The 27,568-nt window shown below is 43.8% G+C and overlaps 1 protein-coding gene across 1 annotated transcript; it reads right to left on the bottom strand.

The window, feature by feature from the left end:
• On the bottom strand, positions 1 to 26,726 carry TP53BP1 (tumor protein p53 binding protein 1). The gene is made up of 22 exons (XM_009994285.1): positions 26,576 to 26,726; positions 26,045 to 26,126; positions 25,065 to 25,210; positions 23,714 to 23,834; positions 23,310 to 23,395; positions 22,204 to 22,406; positions 19,936 to 21,190; positions 13,004 to 13,123; positions 11,525 to 11,570; positions 10,339 to 10,431; positions 8,738 to 9,239; positions 7,624 to 7,773; positions 6,040 to 6,329; positions 5,561 to 5,737; positions 4,895 to 5,316; positions 4,572 to 4,763; positions 3,894 to 4,097; positions 3,177 to 3,389; positions 2,977 to 3,071; positions 1,874 to 2,073; positions 916 to 1,061; positions 1 to 332 (listed from the first exon to the last, which is right to left on the bottom strand). The coding sequence occupies exons 1-22, from the start codon at positions 26,724 to 26,726 to the stop codon at positions 145 to 147; spliced, it is 5,082 nt and encodes a 1,693-aa protein (XP_009992587.1). The 3' UTR covers positions 1 to 144.
• Positions 26,727 to 27,568: the final 842 nt, after the last annotated feature.

Consider the following 27,568-nt stretch of genomic DNA (forward strand, 5'->3'; position numbering starts at 1 on the left):
ACCACAAGAGATTGAACATTTATTTCATCATAAAAGTCTAGCAGATAAAACTATATACAGTAATCCATGCACACTGTCCAGTTACACAAACATTTAAAACCTGATTAAAACACAGTCTGCACAACAGCAGGGCAAAGTTTGAGTTCAGTGGGGGATGTAGTCATGTTTGTATTTGGGATGCTTGTTGTATCCTACTCTCTCCCCAGCAATCAGGCTCTGGATCACCCACTCCTGTGAGACAACAGGCAGCCGTAAAGCTTCTGCACACTTCAAGACACCAGCTGGGCAGGAAGAATCAGTCACCACCGCGTCATAAACACCCAAAGCAATATCTGCACAGGAGGAAAGACAGGCATCTGTCAGGTGAAAAAAAGAAAAAGGATCTTCTCTGCACAGATCAGTGTTTCACCATTGAATCTCTATGTCCTCTCATTCTCTGTAAAAGCTGACATGCTCTACAGCAACACTACACCTTGCAAATAAAAGATTCCCTCTAGTCCAGATAGAAATGAGCAGAAAACCAGTAGCCAACATGACAGGCAGGACTAGATAACTGTGACTACTGACATCAGGCTGTAAGTGCCAGTGCCTACATCCCACATGGAGAGAGAGAGCCAGCCAAAGTCAGAAGGAGAAGGAAGCACAATTTCAGTGGCCTGCAAAAGGTCCCTTTCAACACAGGCTGGAAGCTGACAGGTTCTGTCCTGAACTGCTGCAGCACCTCCTCTGGAAGGCAGGTCTTCTAGATGTAGCCTTCTAGATTACATTCAAACAGAGAACTAGTGTCTGTCCTTTGTCTTCCTTTGTTCCTACAGGCAACCTTCCAAGCTATCCTAAATGCTTTTAAACCATGCTACAGACCACGGTGGCATGGAATTCCCAACTACTGGGCCTGAGAGACTGATCAATGATTACCTTTGTTGTGAGCATTTGAGAAATGCTGTTTAACAGATGCTGCTCCCCCTGTCATGAGGATTTCAGACCACAGATCCAGGAAGTTCTGCTGCTGGTCTGACACCAGGAGCACCTTCAGGTTATGGAATGGGTTTTCTCGTGGGTGCCTGCAGAATAAAGAAAAGAAATGCAGACTACTGAGAACATCCAATAGTCTGTGACTTTATTTGAGGACCATTATCTCCTCCTAGTCACCCAATTTGCTCTCATATTGGTTCTTTGAATATCTTGCATACAAGATATGCAAGATATGGTCTGCTCTCTTACCACCCCTCCTCAAATCAGCCTCTGTTTACAACAGCATCCTAAATCCAAAACTAGGGTAAGACCCTCTTTAATCCTCAACCACTTTTTCTGTGCATATCCAAAATGCCTGTTTTGACAGAGTCAAGCAGGCAGACATCCCTCTCCTGCACAAAAGCCCATGGAGATTTATAACCTGCTTTTGTCTGTCCCTCACCTTGCCTAAGGAGTCTGACCTGACAATTGGTCTCTCAAAACAGACCTACTGGATTAGACAACATAGAAAATAGAGAAGCTGGCTTCAAAATGTACCAAAAGAAAAGGAAACTGCAGTAGTATTGTTCTCCTTTATCCATTTCTGAGCACCTAGAGAAGGCAGCCAAGTGTGTGGGAAGCCTTGCCTGAATTCAGTCTTCCTCATGAGGAGACTGACTTCTTTCTGACTTCCCAGGAGACTGTATTGTGCATATGGCATCCAAATGTATCTTGGCACTGGAGGTCACTAAAATCCAAGGAAAGAGATGGAAGTGCTGCTCCTATATGGAATGGAAAGCATAGGGAGCAGTACTAGGGACACCTTCAGTACCTGTAGTATTCATGAGTCTCCCAAGCACAATAATTCTCTCTGATCAAACCTTTGGTCTGTGGTCTCAGATCACAGTTATTTGGCACTTACCATTCTAGCAGCTTTTGCTCCTGGAGGCTATAACCAGCTGGCAAAAGGTAATTCCTGTAATTCTGAAGCTGGTTAGCATGGCAGCTATCATGGACCCAGAGGTGAGACACACAAGGGATCCCCCTGGCAAGGCACAGCAAGTACTTCCGGGTTCGACAGTGCTGGTCAGCGATTAAAAGACACTGATAGGCTGCATTACACTTCAGGGAGACAGGGACACGAGAACAGGAGAAAGGTAATTAGTTACACACCTTCTGAAATCAGGTGTACCTATAATTATGACCTATTGCAAAAGATGAAGTTCACAGGCAAACTCTGCCTAGTAGGTTTTGTATCATAACTATCTCTTCCAGCTCAAAGGAGAAGATTCATCTTTTCCTTTCAGAATCAGTTAAGTCACTGGAGAAGACTCTGCACCCTCAGGAAAAATCTAACTATGAAAAATCTAAATTTAAGTAAAGGTGACACTAAATGAAATCAGTTGTCCAAACAGATCTAGTGAGTGAAGAGGTCTCCTCCTACATGTTCCAAGGCACAGAGTGTGGTGGGACCACTGGTGGAGCACTGCACCCACCCCTAGACTCCACAGCACACCAGACACCCCAGACATGCTGGAGATACTGGGGCAGGCCCAGCCCAGGGCCACTGAGATGTCCAGGCACTGGAGCATCTGGCATGCAAGAGGAGACTGAGAGAGCTGAACTTGCTCAAGGTCAAGAAGGGAAGGCTTGGGGATCTAATCAATTGCATATTCATGCCTGACAGGAGGGTGTACAAAAGATGGGAGCCAGACTTTTCTCAGTATTATCCAGTAAAAGGACAAGAAGCAACAGGTACAAATCAAAATACAAGAAATTCCTTTTTTCTTTTTTTTTTTTTTTTTTGTAAATCAGGAGTGGTCAAACACAGGATGAAGTTGTCCAGGGAAGTTGTGGAGTTTCTATCCTCAAGGATATTAAAAACCTAACCAGACAAGGACCTAAGCAATCTGCTCTATTTGATCCTTCTTTCAGCAGGGGCGTTGGACAAGATGAGCCATAGAAATTCATTCCAATCTCAGCTATTCTGCAACTATTGTTCTAGATAAGTAAGCAAGGCCTTACCTGGGTTTCATTGAAGTCTTCCAGGATGTAGCCAGCTCCTGCCCGCAACTGCTGTGCTATGAAATGTTTGTCATAGGGAGTCACAGGTAAAAATTCTACAGCAGAAAAAGAAATATTAGTTTTTGGCTATAACCTATCTGCTTATGTCCACAGAGCTACAGCATTCTACTTGGAAATGCAACAGGTAAGATTTGGCTCACCTTCTTCCTCCTCACTGCTCCCTGCAGGACCATCTGATGGCTTCTGGTGATTGGGAATCTTGTCACTGGGTGTTGCCATAGTGAGAAGAAAGGCATAGCCCAGAAAGAGGGTCTTATTGTGAGGCAAGGGTCCATGATGGTCCTCCAGTACTGGGGGATCTACAGCTTCTACACCCTCACAGGTGCTTACAAACTCTCCGGCTCTCACAGACCCTGCAGAGAAACAGAAGCACCAGGAGTCTCACAAGTCAGGTTCAGCACAAAGACCCTGAGTAGGATTTGCAATATGTTCAACTCCAGTTATTTTACTAGTGGAGACAGGGGAGGCAGAATTAGGTCAGGATTACACTAGGACAGGTAGGGATCTTTTAACCTTCTGGTTGCAAAAAATCTTCAAATCAAAACCTGACTGACTAATGGGACAATGTCAGTCTATCAACATCCTGAAACAAGTTATTGCTGTGAAGGGTCCCTGACTAAGGAACTGACTAAGCAGGTAAGAGACAAGAAAGGAAAAGGCAGAACTGAAAAGATGGCAGGTAAGTACTCAGACTCTGTAAAAAATGTCTTTGGCTGCTGAATGCATCCAGGGAGAATCAGTCTCAAATCTTGCAGGGCAAACAAGCAATCTCATCTGCTTTTTGCTTATGGGAAGTACAAAGATCAGTTACAGAAAGAGCTGAATGGCAGTTTAAGAGCAGGAAGCAGGGTCCTCACCAGGCTTCATCGTTGCTGACTTGCGGCCACGTTTAGCTGGGGATCTCTCATCTTCAGAAGCAACAAGTTTCCTTTTCCCAGACAGTGTGCCCGGTGGGACACGTGGACTCTCCTGCCCTTTACGAGTGGGAGTTGTGCTGCTGCTGGAAGTGCTGGGAGAACCAAGGTTACTGCGTCGCTTCCGCTTCCCCTCCACAAGGTTATCTGCAAGAGTGTGCAGAGATCAGGCACCAAGGGCACCAGCTCCATGAGCTTTCACCCTACCTATATGTAGAGAGGTGGCTAAAGTCAATAGTATCTAGAAGGTACACACTACCACCCTCTGACAGAGAAGAGCAAGAAAAAAGATATCTCACTTGTGTTTCTTTATTTTCAAGCCCTGTACCCTGTCTCTTTTCCTCCTAGCACTGCTGAAGAGTTTGTCTCATAGCAGCCATCCACAAGTGTAAATGAGCACAGCAAGCAGGCCACTCTCCACAAACCAGTGAATACCACTAAGTCTCTGAGCAAGACACAAAACAAGAAAAGTATCTCAAAGATCCCATTATTAAGCATCAAAAGCATTGCTGAATACCCTGAAAAGTTTAAATGTGGGTAATTAATTTCAGGAACTAGAAGCATCTGAAAGACACAAGACACAAACAGTCCAGCCAGCAGCTCACCAGCATGTCCCCTTACCCAGACTGATGTCAGCTGCTTTGGTCAAGGGCGTGACAGGTTCATAAGGACCCAGCCCAAACTGCTCCCGGAGCTTATTTCCTTGATCCAGAGACAGGATAACAGCCATTCGTTTGTACCACTTCCTCTGGCCTTCCTTTTCAATGCAGTAGTAAAGCTCCCCAGACTCCTTCCGGTGTCCCTTCACCACACCTGGCAAGACAGCAGGGAACACCTGCTAAGCAACTATTCCCAGACTTCTGTTCCTCCTGGACAAGCAGCCACCTCCCATTGCATTCAGCAACTCAGGAAACCCACGGATGGAGCTCGAGCACTGGTCTTACCTGCACTAAAGTACTCATCCTCTGATAGTGCAGTCACCTCAGTCTCCAGTGGGATGGGATCACAGAGTAAAATATCTTTTCCTAGCACATCACATTCATATCCATCATCAAAGAGCAGCTTGTACTTTCCTGCCCCTACATCCTGGGTGATCATCCCGGAATAGAAGTACCCATTTGAGGACCACTTTGCTACAACCCTGAGGCCCACAAAGCTGTTCCCAGAGGATGAGTCTGTGCAGTCCAAAGACCCAGTCACCCCTTGCAGTGGGATTTCTGGAGAGTCACTTCGGCGCAAGGCACAGAAGCCAGAAGTGTCAGATTTCTCCCCTCCATCTGCCAGGCGAATTGAGCGAGTAAATGATTTCTCCTCAGGTGATGCTGTAGTTGAGAGATCCTCAACACCAGGCAGTCCTGTTACATCTCTGTAGAAAAAAAAAAAGCAGTCTGAGAAGGAAAAAAAGAGAAAAGCACTCCCAAAAGGACCAGGAAAAACAGTTACTCAACAAAGAATACTTGGGGGCAAGATGCTTGCAGCTGCTCCATGATATTATCTAGAACTAGCTCCTGAAACATCCAGTATTCCTTTTCCTCTGTCACTTGAAGGCACCAGCTCCCCATTCTCTTCCTTGGAAATAAATTAACATTAGTCTCCTTTTTCCAGGGTACCTTGTTCCTGCTGTTCGAGATGGTGGGCGGCCTCTTCTTCCTCGTCCACGAGGTGTCCCAGGTGCTCTGCCACCCAGGCGGGTGCCAGGCAGAGCATCCTCCTCCTCCTCACATGGCAGTGCTCCTGCCTGGTTAACTCTGAGCGGGGATGCTGGCTGACTTGCTCCTTTCCTAGGGCTAGAGAAATTAGGAGTTGAGTATTCTGAAAGGAGAAACCAGCTCATTAGAAACCCTGCGCTTCTCTGTGATCTCCCAGCTGGTCAGGACACTTTGCTCCTCACTGCTGAACTGACAAGAGCTGAGGCAAAGTACCTGCCTCACAGGAAACACACTAGATGTGACAGCAAAGACTGCCTTATTTCTGTTCAACAAGCCAGATCCTTCCTAGAAAATTCCTGGTTAAGAGTCTACCCTACTCCACCCAAGCCAGCTGTTCACTTCTACAAAATCTGTTCTTCCTTTCCCAAGGCTGACTGTACCTTGATTTTCCTAAGATGCCTCTGCCAACAGGTAAAGCAAATTCTCCAGTTTCTGTCCCACACACTTTTCCTTTGGCAGCTCCAGTTCCTCGCCCTGAACTGCTGCTGCTGTGTGTGGCAGAGTGACCACTGCTTGCTCCACTCGAGGTGCGATGGAGGCTTGAGGCCTTAGATGAGAAGGAGCTGACATCACCAAGATCCCCTGAGGTCAGTGATGAGCCCACTGCAGTTCTAGAGGAGGATGTGTCAGTCTCACACTCCTGGCACTCCACTACAGGCTCCTCAGTTTCCTTAAGGGAAAAAGAAATGGGGAAAAAAAAGAGAAAAAAAGAAGGGGAAAAAAAAAAGAAAAAATGAAAAAATTATGTTTGTCAAAGGTCTTGCTAGATGGAAGCTCTCTGATCACCAGGCAAAAGCACAGACAAGTTGAGACCACATTCATGACACTGAAGACGGGCAGGCAGATTTGAGTCTGGGCTGACCAGTGGCAGAGTGTGTCACTCACTATAGGGCTGTAGCTGCTCTGTATAAAGTCACATTAAGAAGTCGGTCAACAGGACAGAGCTTGGTTGGTATGAAACTAGTTTGGCTTTGATCAATTCCCTCCCTTCAAGAGTGTGAGAGTGCAAGAAACACACGGGACACCAGCAACCTTTGGGTACTAAAACCACAAGATAAATTTCAAACAGCTGGTCATTTGGAACCATTAAAGTTTTATGGATATTAAAATATGTATCTACCAAACAATGATATCACATATTGGTAGATACAAGAGAGATATTTCTGTGACTGTGATCACAAAGCCTATGTAAGCACATTTCAGGAAACATTTTTAATTATCTTTTTTAATGTTCCAATAAGCAATTTCATGTGTTGCATGAGATGTGAAAGTATAAACCCTGCACAGAATTAGTTTATCCTTACTCGTTGTAACAGCACAAGACTCTTACACTATTTATCTTTATAGCACAACAGCAGTAACATCTTATTGCTAGCAGACTGATATGATTACTACACATTGGTCAGCTATCTTCTGAGATTCCCTGAAGATCTTCCGATTAATGAACAGTCATACACCAACACAAGTGTACTAAAACCAGGCTTGTTTATTTTTTGTTTTTCAGTTGCTTTTTGTAGACCTCTTATGGAATCTGGTTCACAGGACTCAAGACTTCAGCTAAAAATGACACTGAGCTGCAAAACAGGCTAAACTACCTCACACAGTTCAGTTTTATAGGCAGCAGTGACTTTGTGTTCACTAACAGAATTTCTGCCCACTCTGAAATCTCTGACAAAACTCCAAGAATCTTAAACAGCTAGGTGAACATAGTCAAGTCTTTTCTTCAGTTCTTTGGACGGTTTGTAGATTCAGAATACAACAACAGGCATGAAATACAGCCACAAACAAACAGCTTTCACCACGCACCAAACAGTCCATGTTTGCTCATGAAGAAAAGTTTATCATCACAGCGCACTGATGGTTCACTCAGCTCATTTTCTGCAGCCACCACACACCCGCGTTGTAATTCATTTTATTTTTCAGCCACGGTATCACCACATTTAGCCCTGAGAACAGGACCTTACCTCAACTACATTGCGTTCCACTTCTGCCCCATTGATGTAGAACACATCTGTGATCACACGGGTGACCACGGTGCGCACCTCCCGGATGGTCCGCGTGTGGCGGTGCCGGACCCGGCCCTTGGCGGGGGGCAGGTTAAACTCCTCCTCTCCCTGTGAGGAACAGGACAAATTAAAAGTAAACAAACAAACAAACAAACACAAAACCACAAAAAAACCCAAACAACAACCCAAAACACAAAAAAACCCCAACAAGTCTAGAATGAAAAGCAAGTAATTCCTGGGCAGAGCTTCCTCTGCAGGAGCTTCTTCATACCATGATCAAGCCCTGGGGCACGGAACCTTCCACCAGCACAAGGGACCCAAAACAAGGGGGAACTGATCACATTTTGCCAACTTGCTGGCAGGTGGAGGAAGGAAATCAGAGCAGAACAAGGAGGAAACAGCCAACTTGCTTAACGTGGTACTGATTCAGTGGACCCTCAGACATTCCACGTCGGCATTGCACTGCTTGTTTGTGTCCCTGGTAACCTCCCGTTTCCCAGAGGATGAACTATTTTTCTAGCCTGTGTTTGTGTATTCTTGCTGTTACAAGCTCTAACAGCAAAGCAGTGATTTTTTCAGGAGTTTGGAATACTTTATGAAATAATAATTTGAATTATTCGTCTTGTTGGAACATTTTTCAGGAGCTCTCCCCTCACGTGTTTATCCACTGACTTTGGATGGAGTGGCAGAAGAAGCTGTCAGAAGTTGGCTGGTGCAAAACAGAAGGTATCAAACCCTTCCTTAAAAATGCCATGCAACTCCCATCTCCATTCACCAAGCAGTAAATTTTTTTTACAATGTTAACTACACCTGGACAAAACAAACAGACCTTGTCTTATTTTTCCAGAAAATAAAGCTGGAAACATTTATTCTCCAAACTTATGCTGCCCACTGAGTATTACTACCTTAGCAGTTACACACAGTTGATACAGGAGAGCTTGTGACACGAACATTTTAAAGTGGTCTTCTAGCTTTTTTCAAGAGATAATCAACTGTTAGTGGGTTTACTGGCTGAAGGGATACTGTAGTGTTCTAAAGCAGTAGGATTAAATACAGACAGACTCCAACCCACCTGACTGTGCAGAGAGTCCATGCCCTCTCCAGAGGCATTCACAAGCTTCTCCCCACTCTCCTCAGTCTGGACATGTGCATCTTGTCTCCCAGGTCTTTGCCCACACATGCTGGTTCCCACCTCCACCTGCCTGCAAATTTCTTCTGACGTTTGTGTTGCTGTTGTAACAGTTGTTGGGGTAAAAAGCAAGTCTGCTGTAGTTTGAATCTCTTTATTCCTGGTGTATTCCCACCTCTCTTGGCTTCCATCAATTTGCACAGTCTTACTTGGTTTCTTCTGCACCCTTCTCCCTTCTTCTCTCTGAGTGTCTACAATACCAGCCTCCACAGACTCCCCATCCCCCGCACCAGAAGGTTGCTGATGGCAGTCCTGCTGCATCTTCTGTGGAATCAAGACCTGGTCATCACTGTTGTCTGCCTTGTGTTGCTTGTAATGCCAAACACTGGCATCTTTATGTAATTCAGCATCTTCTTGTGTGTCAGGAGAGCTGAACAGATTCCCCCTGCAAACCAGTTAGATACAGATAAAAATTATTTATTAAAAAAGCAAGACAATCAATATGCTTCCTCTCAAACAAAAGCACTATTAAAAAAACCCTGGCATTTAATTGATTCTTAAAATGGCAGAAAATTGTAAAATAACCCTTCAGCATCTCCCAAGTGCTCCAACATGGTTGCAAGAAGAATGGCTGACACCTGCAGAGAACTTGCTTTTCCAAACACTAATAAAGTAATCCATCCTCCATAGGTCAGGCACCACCTGTGCACCACGCTCCTGAAACTCATCCCATCCTGGAATTTCTACAGGCTAGTTCAGCACTCCATTGGTTCGGAACTGGTAATGACACCCAGCAGAAAGCAGCAGCAGCATAACCACAAGTGCTGTCCAATGCCTTCGTTAGAATCCATATGCCCTGTCAAAACTGCTGTCAAGTACCATGTGGGAGTGTGTACTGGCCCCTCCTCGAAGTCCACATTGGGCTTCCCCTGTGTACTTAAGGGCTTGGAGGATTGACTTCTGTTCTGTTTGTACACTGCTCAGCACTCAGCTTTGGTACAACTGTTCAGTGCTCTTGAAATATAGGTTACTCGTTCTCTGTAGACCAAGACCTCACTGCCTCGTCCAAAGACAGAATAACACTGAAGAATCAGATTTCTACACCTGGTCCTCCAGCCAGCACCCTTATCACCATAAGATATGCAGCAGTACAGTCCTTTTTAAAGCAACCAGAGACAGCAAAAATTGATGGACTTGGAAGGGAGACAACAGCAGAAACAATAACAAACACAACAGGTCAGAAGATCCTGGAACAGGAGAAAGAAAGGGTATTTAAACAGCTGTAGGAATGACCTCAGGTCTCCCAAGCCCCAGGTTTTACTCAAGCAGTAAAATTAGCCAGCTGGAATGACAGCACTGCTCAGACAAAAGCTACAATTGGTTACCATGTGAGATACAACACACAGTACTTATACTTACCCCGTTGTCCCCAACCTTCTAAGTCACCAAAAGACAATGACTTAGTGCAATTTCTTTGATGTAGAAAATGCACATGTGCATATAAATCCAACCAGGACTGGCAGGCAAAGCCTGTGAGGAGTTACCTAAACGGAGAAGTGGAAAGACCATGACCTCTGGCCTCATCCTCTCGACGAACTTCACAGACACGACTAAACACAGATGATGCTTTCTGGGAGCTAGCAGTGCAGATTTAAAACAAACAAACAAACAAACAAAAAAGCATCAGGGAGTGAGAAAATCCCTTTTATAGCAAATCAAGAGTTCTCTAGCCCCTCGGGAAAGCAACAACTGGTATTGCACTTGTTGACCTACACAGCCCCAGAATGAGTGAAATGGTGGGTCTCAAAGGGAAACAACAAGCTGCAATTGCACAAGCACTTCTGTCCTTTCTGCAGACACCCTCACAGTCAAGAGCAACGTAACAATTCCAGAAAACAGTGTGGAAATCTGCAGCACCATCAGGACTTTCACCATTTGCTGCCTCTAGTGCCCACCATGGGACACAGACCTTTTATGGCTCACTTCTCAGGATTTTAGTGACACTGCAAAAATATTGGGAATGACCGTCACAAAGCAGACCCTGTGAGATCAAGTTCAAACTGTACCTACAAAGGCAACCCATCCTCAGCCAGTGGGGAGTGACTGCCACCCAACCCCAGCACTGAGGCATGACTACCACCCAGCATGCAATCCTGTGACAAGAGATACTGAGGTTTTTTCAAAGCTTCCTCACTGCTTCAAACCTTCGCTCAGATGACCACAAGTCGTTGCCTTCTGACTCAGACTCTTAATAGCACTTACAAACCACATTCCCCAAAAGCAACACTAAGCATTAAGTGCAAGGCAAGATAGATACAAATCAAAAGACTAAGGGAGAAACTTATGCTTTGGTCAACATGTTAAACTGGTGATTTCAGTGTATCAGTGACCTGGTTATGTTTTGATGCTTCACATCAAATGAGAATTCCCTTTCAGAACTCCTTAGAGATTCTTTGCAGAAAACTGCACAAGGAAAGAAAGCAGAAAAACATGTATTTGAGATTTCAGAGGTGGATAGGGCAGACTGTAGTGAAAGAGCAGGTGGGGCATCTACCTTGCCCATGTACCTAAACCTGCTGCAAGAGCTAGAGTTAATGTTGTGGCTACTGCTTAAAGCATCCCCTGCTTCTGCATCTCATTTTATTTTTTTTTCGCTGCTGCTGGTAACAAGCAGAAACAGGATCTACCCAGACCTTCACATTAACTCTGTGCAGCAACAAGACCAGTTACCTGGCAGCAGCAGCAGATCCATCTTCCCTATCACTGGCTGTAGGCTCTGAAAAGAGAGGGAAGAGAAGCATGACTTCAGTGTCACTTGAACAGACTCTCCTGCCCCTTCCAAGCCCCCCCACACTCAGCAGAGAGGTTGAGTAACGCTGGACAAAGGGTGCCCAGTGCTCCCCACCCACCTTCTCATCACAGACCGGAGTGTCTACAAGTTTTAGACTGTTAGACTGAATGTCATTGTTGTGATTAACAAGCTGTCAATTTTTTTGTCCAGATTATACTTCCAGAATCTTTTCCCTCCCAATATAATCAAACTCCAGCTCCTGTCCTGTGACATTGCCACTATACATCACAATTTTTAGTCTGCTGGAAATACCTTTCCTCACAACAGAGGCCTCTCCTCTCACTCCATCCTTGCTTAGAGCATTGCAGAAACAGATAAACAAATTTAAGTGACACTGCCCAAAAAGAAAATGAGAAAAATTACAGAGACTCAGAGACTGTCTCAGGGAATGGCACAAGACTTTCCTGGGGAATGCCACAAGGAGGTTTTGATTTAGGGCTGAGATCTAATAGGACCTGTCTGTTCCACAGTTCACCCTCTTACTTTCCAAGCTGAAGGGCAGCGACTCCTCACTCCCATCTTTCACAGGGGGAACAAGGTTCATTCGTGGGGAGAGTTTTGCCTCAGCCTCAGGAACCTCAGGAGAATCTCCCTTCTCACACACTTCTGACACATCTGCTGATGCCATTGCACTTTCCACAGTGACATTGTTGGTCCTCATCAGGCCCTCTGCTGTGACATCACTAGTTGCTATAGTGTTGTCTGGGCAACTGTCATCCACTGAAAACAGGAAAACAAAAAAAAACACAACAAAAACATGTAAAAGTAGCTAGAGTCACTCACAATGTGGGGGCTCAGGTCCCAGTTCTGCTCTGCAGGTGCCTCACTGCACATACTATCAGCAACAGGGCAGCAAAGTCCTGTCTAGAGCTCTGGAGCATGAAGGTTCTGTAGCACAGGCACCAGGCTTAGCTTGCAACACAACACTTCACTACTCCCCAAGCAGAAATACATCCATCCAGCAAATGCAGGGTGCTGTTCTGTGAACCTAGCAGAGTTCTGCTAAAGTCCTGCTAAAAAAAGATGATGAATCCTGGGAACAATCTTGTTTTAGTCTAAGCTTTTCCACTACTCAGAGTGGTCTTTTGCATTCTTTAATGGAGCTGTATGTGGGAACACAGTGAGTGCAAGGAAGACATATTCCATACACTCCCCGTGCTCAGGCAGCAAACACCCTCGTTAGGGACTGAGGAGACAACATAAAAGTTCAAGTGTGGAGAAGGGATGAGCCCTCCCCACCTTTCAGCAATGTTTTTTGCCAAGATAGGTTTGAGTTAACCTATCAGAGCCTCCATCAAGAATCAAAAACTTCCCAGAAGGTGCTCACTGTGGAACAGAGCCCTTCAGGTCCAACTCACCAATGGGTGTGCTGTGTCTCCTGGGCCCCATTTTCAGCTGGCCACTGAGAGGTGGGGTTATGCTGGTCAAGGCCTGAATGGCATCACCCTCCTTGGGCAAACTGAAGTGAAACGGGGTTCCTAAAAGACAGAGTGCCAGGATTAGTCATTTCAGGGGACTACTTTGGTTCAAATATCAGGTTCACTGTGCTGAGGAAATGGGGAAAAGCACAACCCTGCTGCTGTCCTGTACATAAACTCCCTTGACCAGCTACTGGTCTCAGGACAGCTGCTCTAACTGATCTTCCTCACACGTTGTGTGGAAAATCTCTCTAGGTGAAAATCTGGGCTCCTGTCAACCTGATGCAGACATGCTCAAGTGAGACCAAATATCCTGTCACAAACAGAACTTAAGCAGAGTGCAGCTTTGCTTCAGAGATGCTCAGGATCTTCCACAGAAAAGGCAGATGAAGCCAGAAACAGAAATGGAGGTCAGGACAGAAGTGAATTGGCAGAGCTACGTGTTGCCTGAATTAATAACCTGAAACTTAACCAGAATGATGCCTTGAATCATCAAACAGCCTTGAATGAAAGGCCAGCAGACACACTTCAGACAGCCACCTATGAGCCTGAACAATTAGTAGCAGTCAATTAAGGGTTAGTCAATGCCAAGAGAAACCTGCCTGGAAGGTAAGCTTTAAGAGAAATAACAGATTCTGCAGTTTCCTAACTAGCTGCAGGCTGCCACCAGAATGGCTGGCCCCATCCTCTCCAATACTCCTGCCCTTTCTTGTGCAGTCCCCACAACACAAAGGGCCTGCAGGGTCACTGGCTGAGGCAGCCCATCCATCAGGGAGACCACACCTTGGTGGACGTGTGGATCTTGCAGGATTTAACAAATAAAATACTTAGAAAGCTAGTAAAATGCTCTCTTTTCACCTCACCCCATGCCATTTATTTGCACATCTTCAGCATCATGTATCAGTAATTTGCAGGTTGCATTCTTGCCAAATTGCATAGAAGTATTTAATGACACCAACAGAATAACCCTTCCTCTCCAACCCCCCCCACCCCTAACCAGGTACACAAGATGCTGACATATTATTTACACAACTGCCTTGTGGTAAATGAAGCCATAAATACACAACAAACATATTCCCTCACAGAAGAAAACCCACCCAGGGAAAAGCCACCTATTGTCCACTTGAAGACCACCACCTGGTTGGCTGTCACAAGTCTGAAAAGTACAGCTCAACGACCACAACAGTCTTGAGAAGAACGCAAGGACTCCCCTGGCAGGTATTTCACTGTGCAGTGGTACTGACACTGCTTGGCACACAACACATGAAAATGACTGTTCCTCACAAACAGCTCATGAGTACCTCTCAGACCACGTCCTACAGCAGATTTCCATTTTTAAAGTGTTTCATTTCAAGACTGAAGTCTGAAACTCCACTCATTCCTGATGCATTTAGCTACCACAATCCCTTCCAGCCTACAAACCCACACCTGGCAGACTAATAATAAGAGCTTCTTACATCTCAGACCCTGTTGGTTCAGATTTTGGGTGCAGTCTCCACAATTTGTCATTGAAGCTTTTTTTATTTTATTTGAAAAATACAGCCTGATTCAATTGTACCCTTACAAACAATACTCAAACCTCTCCCTAAATATTATTAGAGAGGCAGCCTCCAAACTTTGCATAAAATGTTGCTAGGACACATCTAAATACCACAAATTAAGAACTCAAACCTGAAAATGATGACACCGCAGTCTTGATTGACAAAACAACCCATCAAATTGTCTCCAGTGTGTAATAAGCAATACTGGTACTGCTTAAGTGTCAGAGCATGCACTAAATTAAAAAAATCATTGCATTTCTGGCCAACTGAAACACTCAACTTTCACACTCAACAAGAAAGCAGCTTGCTGTAACATTCTGAAACAAAGCGATGGTCACTAGTTACAGGATGTTAAAGAATGCAAAACCAAAAAAGCTCGTCAACACCTGAGTGGTCCAACCACAATCAGAAGAAATGGTGCAAAAGCTACACTAATTAAATTGCTATGATAGCTGGAATATTAAGCAGTGCTCAACAAATACATATTCATTAGTATCACTACATCACTGGGAAAGTGGATCTTTAAAATCCAAACAAAGAAGATATCAGAACCCCTAAAACATGGGAATTTTTATATGATAAAAACATACTTAGCTCAAAATGAAGTAACCACAGCAGAAGTTGCTCTCAGATGTCAGTGATGTTAAAAAGCTGCAGCCACAAGGATCCAAACTCCTTGAAAATAATCTGAGCTTTATTTTGTTTGAAAATAGGTCAATAGATGCTTACAGCAAAGTCTAGTTTGAGCACTGTGATTATCTTTAGCTGGAAATCTCTACAAAACTGATGACCTGCATAAGCATTCCAATCTCTTTTCCACACACTACTGCAATCTAACTTTTACAGGTATCAATATTTACCTGTCACTCTTATCTTGCAGTGTAAGATACTACCTTCATCCTGTTTTTCAGTATCTCCAGTTTCTTCTCACTAGCCAGTTCCAGACTATTAAATGGATCTTTCTCAAACTTGTCAGCAAACTTGGTATTAAAACCACACAGAAGTATTACATTTAATCCCTTTCCATCCAAGTTTCCATCTAGCACTTCAAAGACATCTCACCTACTTCTGTTCAGACACAAAGAAGAAAGCTCTTCTTCTTGCTTCTTTTTGCAATCTGCCATTTTGACCTTTCCAAAGCAGATCACATGTTCCATAAGTCAGCACGGTTCAAGGTCACAAGAACTGAAGAAAAGGGGAGGGAACTACATAAGAACAAGCTCAAAAGGCTTTCAGGAAGAAACAGCCAAAGCTGCCATAAACGGCAGTAAGGATCAGTTCATAGCTGGAAAAATTAAACAAGCAGCTCAGAAAACAGTAACTGGACTCCTAAGACTAATCATAGAAGTTTTGAAGACTTTTTGAAGAATCATACAGCTCTCAAAAAAAAGCAAAATATAAACTGAAGAAGAGATGTCCCTCAGTGACAAAGAACAGGAAATTATTCAGACATCAACTGAGTGTGTAAAGGCAAAAAGAAAACTGAGCATTAGGAAATGTTTTTAAAGCAGTATATCTTACTCTAATTACTCAACAGGAAAAAACAGAAAACATTATTGCTTGAATAAAGCTCTGCAGAACAGACTGCAGGGCTATCTACCAATACCATGACCTTTGAGCATTAGAGAAATTCTGTCTATCCCACAGCTTTATACCTTCTGCAAAACAAAGTCACAGACTGGCCAATTTGAACCTACCAGGCAGTTCACAAATACCTTCCCACTAGACAGGTCATTCAATTCTACCAGCATTTCACAGGCCTAGTGACCTTCCACTGAACCGACAATGACAGACAATCCACACAGCATGAACTACCTGGCAAATCTGCAAAAAGACTTAAATAATAAATCTCCCTGCTCAAGAGATGTGAAGACTACCATCACTTACTGACAAATGATGTTTTCAGATCCTCAGCTTTCAAAATTACCAACTTCAGAACAACAGAAGTCACCTACTGTCATCATAAGAGAGGGAAAACTCACTCTGTGATCCTGCAGTTTAATGGACGATTACTCTAGCACGTCTTTGGTTTTTATTACTTTCTCATTTGAGGAGTACAGAACTCTTGTTTTAAAATGAAGTAAAGTAAGAGACAAAAGCTGCACAAAAATTCAGGAATAGCATCCCATACTCTGTGTGACTACACACCAGCACAAGGGATTTCAATGTGTGATGACAATACCTGCCTAGCCACAGCTCAGGAGTGAGTGAAAAGCCACTCTACCTGAAAATAATCTCAAGATAAATTTGTTCTATTTGTTTCTAGCTCAAAGCTGCCATATACAACTCCACAAAGACAATGCTCTGAGAATGAAAAAAGGAAAAAACAGTAAGGAGACCTAGAAGAGGCAAAGTACAAACTACCACACACCCTTCTCCCTTCAAGGACACGATTGCTGCTTCTGGGGAAAAAAAAAAAAGTGACAAAAACCCCAAGCATTGCCAAGGTGACAACATTCTGAGTTTCCGAAGTTGCTCTGTCCTTCTGCCATAAAACACCAAGAGTGTTAGGAACAAGAATTACCTTATCACTCTTGCCTGCAGTAGTGTGACAAAGGGGAAAAAAGTAAAGGCACGTTATGCCTGTAACCCAGTCACCTGCAGTGCTGCTCTGAGGAGACTCTGCTCAACATGCACCCAAGATCAATGCTCCTTGAGAACACTGAGGACTCTTCACAGCTGACCTTGACACTTCCAAATACACACCAGTGAGCTACTAACCTACAGTCACTTACCACTGAAAGGACTGGGGGATTTAGCAGTTCCCTTCTCCTGTGGCTGCATCTCCTCTTCTTGCTCCCGACTCCTTCCTGTGACAGTATCCTCTGTGTTCTTTGGCACCTGTTTCTCCTGCTGAGTCACCAGCATGTCAACCCCTGTGTCTGGAGGTGGCGGCTGATGATCTGTTATTGTTATCTGTGCTGATTCTGAACAGCCAGGATCTTCTTTGGCACACAACACTACTTTTGATGGAGCATCACTCTTTAACTTAGGAAAGGAATTGTTGTTCTGTCCTAGTAACTCCCCTGCAGAAGGCTCATACAAAACTTTATTGTGCTTTGGCATGTTTTCTGAAGCAGCCTTAAAGGACAGTTTATCCGTGCTCTTTGCCTCGGTGGTGCCAAAAGTACAACCTTTTGAAGTTTCTTTTCCCCAGCTTTCTGGTTCAATCTTTTCTAATTCTTCAGCCTGATCAGACAATGTTTTGCTATTTTTACAAGAATCATCAGCAAATTCCACTTCCATATCTTCATGACACTGTTCTTCCCTTTCAAGAATAAATCTCTGAGAAAGTGTTATATTAACAGGGGACCCATCTTCATTTATTTCCTTCTCTTTTACTTGCAGTTTTTCTTCTTGTTCTTCACACTGAGTCTCAGGAATGGCCTCATGTTCAGCTGCCTCTGCTAATGGATTATCCTCAGGCAGTGCTTCTCTACCCTGAGTGCTTGACAAAATCTCAGGCAGACCAGACTGATCTGCAGCAGCCTGACTTCCAGAAACACACTCCATCTCCTGATCAGCTGCAGAGGCTGTTAACCCATCTCCTGATACGTCTGCACTAACTAACTGCACGACAGGCTTTCCTGCAGTCTGTAAATCCTCCTTTTCTGCTTCTTCATAGTTTTCAGAGGAGGCTTGATCACCTGTATCCATCCTCAGTTTCACGTCACCATTCTCCACAGAACAGAGGCTCAAGCCAGTGGCCTTGCCCTCAGAAACCACCTCTGGCTGGTTGGTGTCTCTCTGGTAGGCTGTGCTGGGAGAGCCTGAGCTGAGCTCTGTGTCTGTGGGCTGGCTGCAGCCGCTGGCAGAGAGCACCAGCTGGCAGGACTCGGAAGGCTGTGACACAGAGTCACCTGCAGACATCTTCAGCACAGCATCTGTGGGTCCAGAGAGATCTCCTGGTAAGTATGAATGGGTTAAAGCAGCAGCTTTTCCTTCTCCTTCATGCTTCTTTGCTGGGCTTGGAGTTGGAATAAAGATATCCTAAAATGACAAAGTGCAACATTGAGCAACAGGGCATCCAGAGTAGGAATGTCAATTTGTTATACCTAGAACACTAACTGGATTATGCAGCAGAGCAAGCTCAGCACAAAACTACAGATTAAAAAAACCAATACAACAAATTCCACACTTTTCCCCCCCATTTATATCAGTCATAATTGCCCCGTTCTGGCTGAGAAACGTTATTACCACCCATCACTTTTTAGTAGCTCTGTGGCAAAGCTGGACACAGCCCTCAGTACACCTCTCGCTACCAAATGATGAGGTGCAGGTCAAGTATGGCAAATCAGAAGCTATTTTTAGTCAACCAAGGGTTCCGGAAAGATTCTCTGGCAGAATCTATTATATTAGCATGAAAACCACTTTCAGCTACAGAGAAGCTCTGCCTTGACTAATGAAGTCCCTAATGCAACCTTCATTTTCTGTCATCAATTGACAGATTTTGTATTATCAAGCTACAAAGCCACCACCTGTCTGTTAAATCCCTTTGAACAGTAGCAGCTTCCAGAATCAAAAAGCACAAAGGAAACAACAGCTAGTAAGAATAAGCAACTTGAAAAAAGCAGTAAATTACTTCTAGCCTTGTAGGAGAATACAAATGCTTTACTAAAAAACAGCTTTACTTTCTCCATGACAAATCATGTGAAGGTCTATCCCAACAGAAGTCTAATTTATGATGCAGTCTGAGATGCAGGATGCCCAGCTCAGCATCAGAAAGCAGCAGTATTTCAAAGAGATAAAGAAAATAAAAAGCACAATAAACTTTCTAGCATAGACTAAAAGACAAAAATTCTACACTCAGTAACTCACTATGCCCTCCGAAGCTGTTCTGCATTTGCTCTCTAGGATAAACTGCCACACAGAATAGTCGATATAACTCTGACTACTGGGAAGAGGGAAGCACCCATGCAAACCAGAGTAAGGAGACCTAGAAGAGGCAAAGAACAACCACCCACCCACCTTCCTCCCTTCAAGGAAACAATGCTGCTTCTGGGGGAAAAAAAAAAAGTGACAAAAACCCCAAGCATTGCCAAGGTGACAACATTCTGAGTTTCCGAAGTTGCTCTGTCCTTCTGCCATAAAACACCAAGAGTGTTAGGAACAAGAATTACCTTATCACTCTTGCCTGCAGTAGTGTGACAAAGGGGAAAAAAGTAAAGGCACGTTATGCCTGTAACCCAGTCACCTGCAGTGCTGCTCTGAGGAGACTCTGCTCAACATGCACCCAAGATCAATGCTCCTTGAGAACACTGAGGACTCTTCACAGCTGACCTTGACACTTCCAAATACACACCAGTGAGCTACTAACCTACAGTCACTTACCACTGAAAGGACTGGGGGATTTAGCAGTTCCCTTCTCCTGTGGCTGCATCTCCTCTTCTTGCTCCCGACTCCTTCCTGTGACAGTATCCTCTGTGTTCTTTGGCACCTGTTTCTCCTGCTGAGTCACCAGCATGTCAACCCCTGTGTCTGGAGGTGGCGGCTGATGATCTGTTATTGTTATCTGTGCTGATTCTGAACAGCCAGGATCTTCTTTGGCACACAACACTACTTTTGATGGAGCATCACTCTTTAACTTAGGAAAGGAATTGTTGTTCTGTCCTAGTAACTCCCCTGCAGAAGGCTCATACAAAACTTTATTGTGCTTTGGCATGTTTTCTGAAGCAGCCTTAAAGGACAGTTTATCCGTGCTCTTTGCCTCGGTGGTGCCAAAAGTACAACCTTTTGAAGTTTCTTTTCCCCAGCTTTCTGGTTCAATCTTTTCTAATTCTTCAGCCTGATCAGACAATGTTTTGCTATTTTTACAAGAATCATCAGCAAATTCCACTTCCATATCTTCATGACACTGTTCTTCCCTTTCAAGAATAAATCTCTGAGAAAGTGTTATATTAACAGGGGACCCATCTTCATTTATTTCCTTCTCTTTTACTTGCAGTTTTTCTTCTTGTTCTTCACACTGAGTCTCAGGAATGGCCTCATGTTCAGCTGCCTCTGCTAATGGATTATCCTCAGACGGTGCTTCTCTACCCTGAGTGCTTGACAAAATCTCAGGCAGACCAGACTGATCTGCAGCAGCCTGACTTCCAGAAACACACTCCATCTCCTGATCAGCTGCAGAGGCTGTTAACCCATCTCCTGATACGTCTGCACTAACTAACTGCACGACAGGCTTTCCTGCAGTCTGTAAATCCTCCTTTTCTGCTTCTTCATAGTTTTCAGAGGAGGCTTGATCACCTGTATCCATCCTCAGTTTCACGTCACCATTCTCCACAGAACAGAGGCTCAAGCCAGTGGCCTTGCCCTCAGAAACCACCTCTGGCTGGTTGGTGTCTCTCTGGTAGGCTGTGCTGGGAGAGCCTGAGCTGAGCTCTGTGTCTGTGGGCTGGCTGCAGCCGCTGGCAGAGAGCACCAGCTGGCAGGACTCGGAAGGCTGTGACACAGAGTCACCTGCAGACATCTTCAGCACAGCATCTGTGGGTCCAGAGAGATCTCCTGGTAAGTATGAGTGGGTTAAAGCAGCAGCTTTTCCTTCTCCTTCATGCTTCTTTGCTGGGCTTGGAGTTGGAATAAAGATATCCTAAAATGACAAAGTGCAACATTGAGCAACAGGGCATCCAGAGTAGGAATGTCAATTTGTTATACCTAGTACACTAACTGGATTATGCAGCAAAGCAAGCTCAGCACAAAACTACAGATTAAAAAAACCAATACAACAAATTCCACACTTTTCCCCCCCATTTATATCAGTCATAATTGCCCCGTTCTGGCTGAGAAACGTTATTACCACCCATCACTTTTTAGTAGCTCTGTGGCAAAGCTGGACACAGCCCTCAGTACACCTCTCGCTACCAAATGATGAGGTGCAGGTCAAGTATGGCAAATCAGAAGCTATTTTTAGTCAACCAAGGGTTCCGGAAAGATTCTCTGGCAGAATCTATTATATTAGCATGAAAACCACTTTCAGCTACAGAGAAGCTCTGCCTTGACTAATGAAGTCCCTAATGCAACCTTCATTTTCTGTCATCAATTGACAGATTTTGTATTATCAAGCTACAAAGCCACCACCTGTCTGTTAAATCCCTTTGAACAGTAGCAGCTTCCAGAATCAAAAAGCACAAAGGAAACAACAGCTAGTAAGAATAAGCAACTTGAAAAAAGCAGTAAATTACTTCTAGCCTTGTAGGAGAATACAAATGCTTTACTAAAAAACAGCTTTACTTTCTCCATGACAAATCATGTGAAGGTCTATCCCAACAGAAGTCTAATTTATGATGCAGTCTGAGATGCAGGATGCCCAGCTCAGCATCAGAAAGCAGCAGTATTTCAAAGAGATAAAGAAAATAAAAAGCACAATAAACTTTCTAGCATAGACTAAAAGACAAAAATTCTACACTCAGTAACTCACTATGCCCTCCGAAGCTGTTCTGCATTTGCTCTCTAGGATAAACTGCCACACAGAATAGTCGATATAACTCTGACTACTGGGAAGAGGGAAGCACCCATGCAAACCAGCTCAGTAGGGAAGCACAAACATATTTTCTGTAACAGATATATAAAAACCTCAGAAAAGATATCTACATGAACCCTTACATGAGAGAATTCTGGTTGTGATGGTATAGGTAAAGATCCAGGAAAGAAGTCTGGAGCATGCTGGGACACTGGAGTTGAAGCCTGTGGCAGGACAAGTGGTCCTGGTGGGATACATGGGATGGCCATCTCCACTGGGCTACCTCCTCTCTGCTTCTGGATCAGCTCTCCACCTTCTGCAGTCATAGATACATCCACCTGTTCATCTGGTTTGAAAGAGCAGAAAACACGTTACTAGCACATTCTTGTGTTGTAGCTAAAGTTTCCAATATTCTATTAAAATACTTGTTTTTAACAGAATATTAAAAGCAGGGGACAAAGCATTTTGTAAACATGTAACTATTTTGCTACAGGTCTAGAACTTCTACAGTTAGAAAAGGGTATCTGAAATTTATGAAAAGCATTTCTCCAAGAGGTTTTTTTCCTTTTGCTATCTTTATTAAAATGCAACCAAATTCAGACCCTGGCTAACAAATTATCTATTCTAAAAGAGTCTCACGCTTCCTAACAGGAATCTCACAGAAAGGAATGCTGTTTTAGTATCATACTAGAAGTCTTGCTTGGATGGATATCTTATCCCTGATGGTGCACAGGTGCTCAGAGAAAATGTCTGAGACCCAAGGTATCCTCCAGAACAATCCCTGTTTTTAGGGATTCTGGAATTCTAGAACATACATAAAATACACACAAGCTTTTAAAAATATCGTGCAAGTCACCCAAGTTAAGGTAAAATAACTGTTATGATGCTGTCCTCCTCTGTACTTTTTATTGCCTTACAGATATCTGCCTGTAGCAAGAATGGCTTGTCCCTAAGAAAGGAGAACAATTGCAAGCAGCCATCTGTATCCCATGCAAAGCACTTCCCATCTTTCAAGCCAAGAGGAGCTGGCCAACAGGACTGAATTTCTTATGACAGCTATGCAGGAAGTATCAACAACACATCAGCATCTCAGTCACAAATACAGATCTCCCTTCATCTACCTTGAAGTGTTCTCAATCCTGCTTCTCCCTTTAAATATAATTCTAGCAGGTTTTGAAAAGGCCGCATGCTCAGGCTAAACCACAAGAGACAGAAACACAAGCACAGAGCACTCCACAGAAAACTGTACCTTTTGCTTGCTCAGTAGGACTGCTGGGGACAAGGGCATCAGATCCAAAGGCAACGGGAGGAGGAACAATTAGGCCTGAAGAGACACTGCAAACCAAGAAAAGGAAACAAGGAAAAGAAGACCATACATCTCTAGACAATGCTTTAACAGATGTAGCTCCAGCTGGTCACAATAGGAGTCTTCTCCTAAAAGGACAGTGCGAGATGTTCACTAGCAAAATACTTCAGAAAGGGCCACTGGCCACGTGGCCAGCAACAGCTCATGACATGGCCAAGCCATGCTCCTCCCATAGTGCAAAATTAAACCACTGATGGTTTAAAATCAAGCACAAGTCCTTGAATAAAGTGGTGGAAATACACAATAGCAATGAAGCTACTGCAATAGATGAGGGACTTTTTGCTCACGTGGCATGACTCTCCTGTGCAAGGGGCCCCTGTCCAGAGAGCTGCAGGAGCTGCAGGCTGCGTGCTGGGGTGCACACCAGGGAACCTCCATCTTCCTCCCTGGCTGTGGGGCAGCTGCTCCCTGCAGAAGTGTGAACAAAAGGAAGTAGGATTAGAAATCTGGCCAATAACCAACTCGATCAGAAAATCCTGAGGAATTACACTCATACTGCTGCACAGTTACTTCTCAGGCAGCCAAGGACAAGCTGTTTCACACGGTTGGAGAAGGACTGCACATAAAGTTCAGTATGTGAAATGTGAACATAACATAGTTAAGATGAAAAGGTAAGTCTGTACCTATAAAAGAAATCTTTATCAGGCTAAGCCAGACTGCACAAGTCTTCCTGCTTGGGAATTTTTAAAGAAAAATTGACAGTGGCTTCACTATCAGCACATTTGACCCAGTACTGGAATGCAAGTACAGGCAAGGTTCTGACAAAAAAAAAAAAGACACCTACATTAGCCACTGACTTGGTGTGAGTTGGAGGGTTTTGTTGAACCTTCTAGACACAGACGGTTTGTGCACAAGATCATACTGCTATAGACACAGTAGTTGTGCACAAATTAAAACTAAACAAAAAGCATGAAGTAAGACTTAATTTAGCTCATGCTTTATAAACTATGAAAGTTGCCTTTCAAAACTTCATTTTCTAGGCCTTTCTCTAGTAAGATTGTTAAGAAACTTTGTATTTCTTTCTTAGCCTTTCAGCTGTGGATACCAAAACCACAGAGCTGCTCCTAGCAAGGCACACAGCGACGACCTCCCTCCTGATCCTATGTCATGTAACCTCTTCTCTTATAGGGAAGGAAGAATAACCTAGATAAGGAACAAGACTGACCAAAATGGTGGTATGAAGGTTTTGATTGCAGGATCCCACCCTCCACCAGTCAGCCAAATCAGAGGAACAAAGGTTTTGCCAAAGCTAACCAGCATAAGAAAGTCTACAATATTTGCCTTCACTACTTACTCACACTTTAGATTGTGTCACTACCACAGGTGAGCATTGTTAGCACCAGTTTCAGAAGAGGGGAAAAGGGGGGTTTTCAGGTTTGTTCTTCAAGGAGCACACAAAGAAAGGAAATTAAATGTAACTGTTCTAACAAGTTTAGACATTGCTTCATACTTCACAGTACCATGAAAGAGCTTGTGGCCTTTCATTTCCACAGTTTTCTCAATTTGAGCAGAAATTACATGAAAAATACTTGTAGTGTTCTGCACCATAAAACACTACATGCCAAAAAAGATCAAGTAAGGATGAAGCTTATGATGATCTCTGGGACAGACAATTAGGCTCTGATTGTCCATCGTTACCTGCTGCATTATTCTCAGGAAACATCTCTTCCTGAGTTGACAAGATATCCAACTCCTCGTTATCAGAATCCAGGGATTGCCCAGTTTTAGTGGGGTTGCAAGCAGGCATTTGTTTCCTGGTGCACTCTTCTGCTTCCTGCAGAGTTCTGGGAAAGCAAAACACAGTCACTAAGCTGAGAAATCCAAAGTATCATGTAATAGTGTAACATTGTAAAGAAAACTTCTTATCAGCACAGATGAAGTCTTCACTTGCGTGCACCATGGGGAAAACACCCAGCATGTTCATCCTTGACACTTTCAGAATTGTTTTGTTAGTTTCCTACCAATCTAAATGATGCTTAAATGGAATGCAGGTTGTTCTACTGACTTCTATTCAATGTGGATTCTAGGAATTTTGTTTCACCTCATTTGTAACATTATTTTCTGGAAGAACATGATGATATGAGTTAATAGCATTCTACATGACATAAAAGATATATAGCTTTCAGCAAACTGAAGTTTCACGTTTAAAAATTATTAAAGTTATAAAGCTTACAACAGCAAAAACTCAAAAGCATCCTGGAACAGATAGCACTTAGCCACTAGATTTCTCCTGTGAGACCAAAGATTGTGCTGCAGTGATTAAGTTATTTTGAAATCACTTCTGTGACTTAAACTGAATTATTACTTTTAACATAGTCCAGTAACTTCAGAAAATTAATAGTATATTTTATTAGCCAGTGCACTCTCCCTTAAAAATAAACCCATTGATAACTTTGTGTGTAAGAGTTTGACACCAGCTCTGCTCTCAGCTAGGCCTGGAGAAGGCAATCCTTAGTTAGTTGCTGCAAAAAGGTCTCACCAGTGCTTCACCTTTCCCTCCATTTTTCTTTTTTGCCTTGAAGCCTGAGCCCTGCTACATTCAAAAATCTAGTAAAAAAGACAAAAATCAGCTTCCAGAATGAGAGCAAGAGAACTACAATGAACATGGGCTGCTTTACCTTCCAGACTTCTGTGGTTGGCTTTCCAAAGCAGCATGTGCCTCTGTGCTGCAGACAGGTTCTGTGCTGTCCCCTTGCAGCTCTAGCAAGAGAGAGAAAAAAATAGTTATTTGGGTCACCTGGATTAATATACAATGAGAGGAAAGTGTAGGTCTGTAAATTACACAAATATGAAGACAATCTTTATATTTAAAAAAAAATGTATCTTAAACTATCAGAGATAGTAACAAAGAACAGGAAGAGGTTTTTGACGGGGAAAGAATTCAGTATCAGATTGTGTGAGTACTCTGGAAACAAACTAAGGAAGAGAGGTGCAAGAATCCAAGACAGCCCAGGGACAGTGACAAGAAAATACATGAAACAGCCCAAAGAAAGGAGAAACCAACATTATTTTCAACTACCAGTGACCTGTGAACTTATTTTTGAAAACTACAAATATGTTCTTTCCTGTCAAAGAAACGTAACATCTATACATTAAACAGAGTGAATTGACAGAGCAACAAAAAGAAATACAAGAACATTTTCACATACCACCTTTAGCATAATTCTTCACAAGTCTGGGAGAAGGGCCAGCAGCTCCAGGGTGAACCTGACATGTGGCATCTCCTTCATTGGGCACAAAGTCACTCTCAAAGTCCTGGCTCTGTGAGAGCTCTAGAGCTCCAAAAGGCAGCTGTGACATGCCTGTAACGAACAGCAAACATCCATAGCCAATATGTAAGTATTTACAAAAACATTTTAAAAAATCAAAAAGCCATATATAACTTCACAAGTGCAAAACATCCACCCTCTAACAAGAAAAGTATTCAGGCTATTGCTAAAACTCTGAACAAACGAACAGACCATGATCTCAGCTGTACTAAATAAAAAACCAAACAGTAAGAGAATAGTGACCATCAACTCAGAAATCAGTGTCAACCAGTCAGGTCTTATGTAATGCCATGAGGTACTGCAGCAGATTTGGGTTCTGTGATGAGAAACCAGTCCTGACAACAGTCCGTGCCTGAAAGGCTTTGATGACAACGACTGTTATTGCAGGAGTTCTTTGCTCTGCCAGAAAAAGGCTGCATCTCCTAATGGTCAAGATGCACCCAAGCCTCTTCTAAGCCACTTCCTATCCCCAGGATCCTTGTTAACAATGGTATGAAATCGCCACTTTTAAACACCAAAGCATACAGAAAAATGTCTGGAAAAAGACAATTTCTAACCCATTATAACCCCTAGTGAGACAGCTGAAGGGAAAAACTGGAGACACCCCAAGGGCAGGTCTGAAATGGAGAAGTTACCTTCTACACACTGCAAAGCAGCAGAGTCCTCAGCATCACCTTCACCTCTCCTCCCCGCCTCCCCGGGGGCGCTGCAACAGAAAGACCCGCTCACACCGCGCGGGGTTTCCGCGGGCTGCCCCGGTACACCGAGCTGTTCCGAGGGCCCCGCGCCGCTGCAGCCCCTGACCGGGCGCTCCCAGGCCCCCCGGCCCCCACACCGCGGCGCTGCAGGGCACGGCCAGCACCGAGCCCGCCT

The sequence above is a fragment of the Chaetura pelagica genome, unplaced genomic scaffold (assembly GCF_000747805.2).
Source record: "Chaetura pelagica isolate M959 unplaced genomic scaffold, ChaPel_1.0 scaffold233, whole genome shotgun sequence".
Lineage (NCBI taxonomy): Eukaryota > Metazoa > Chordata > Aves > Apodiformes > Apodidae > Chaetura > Chaetura pelagica.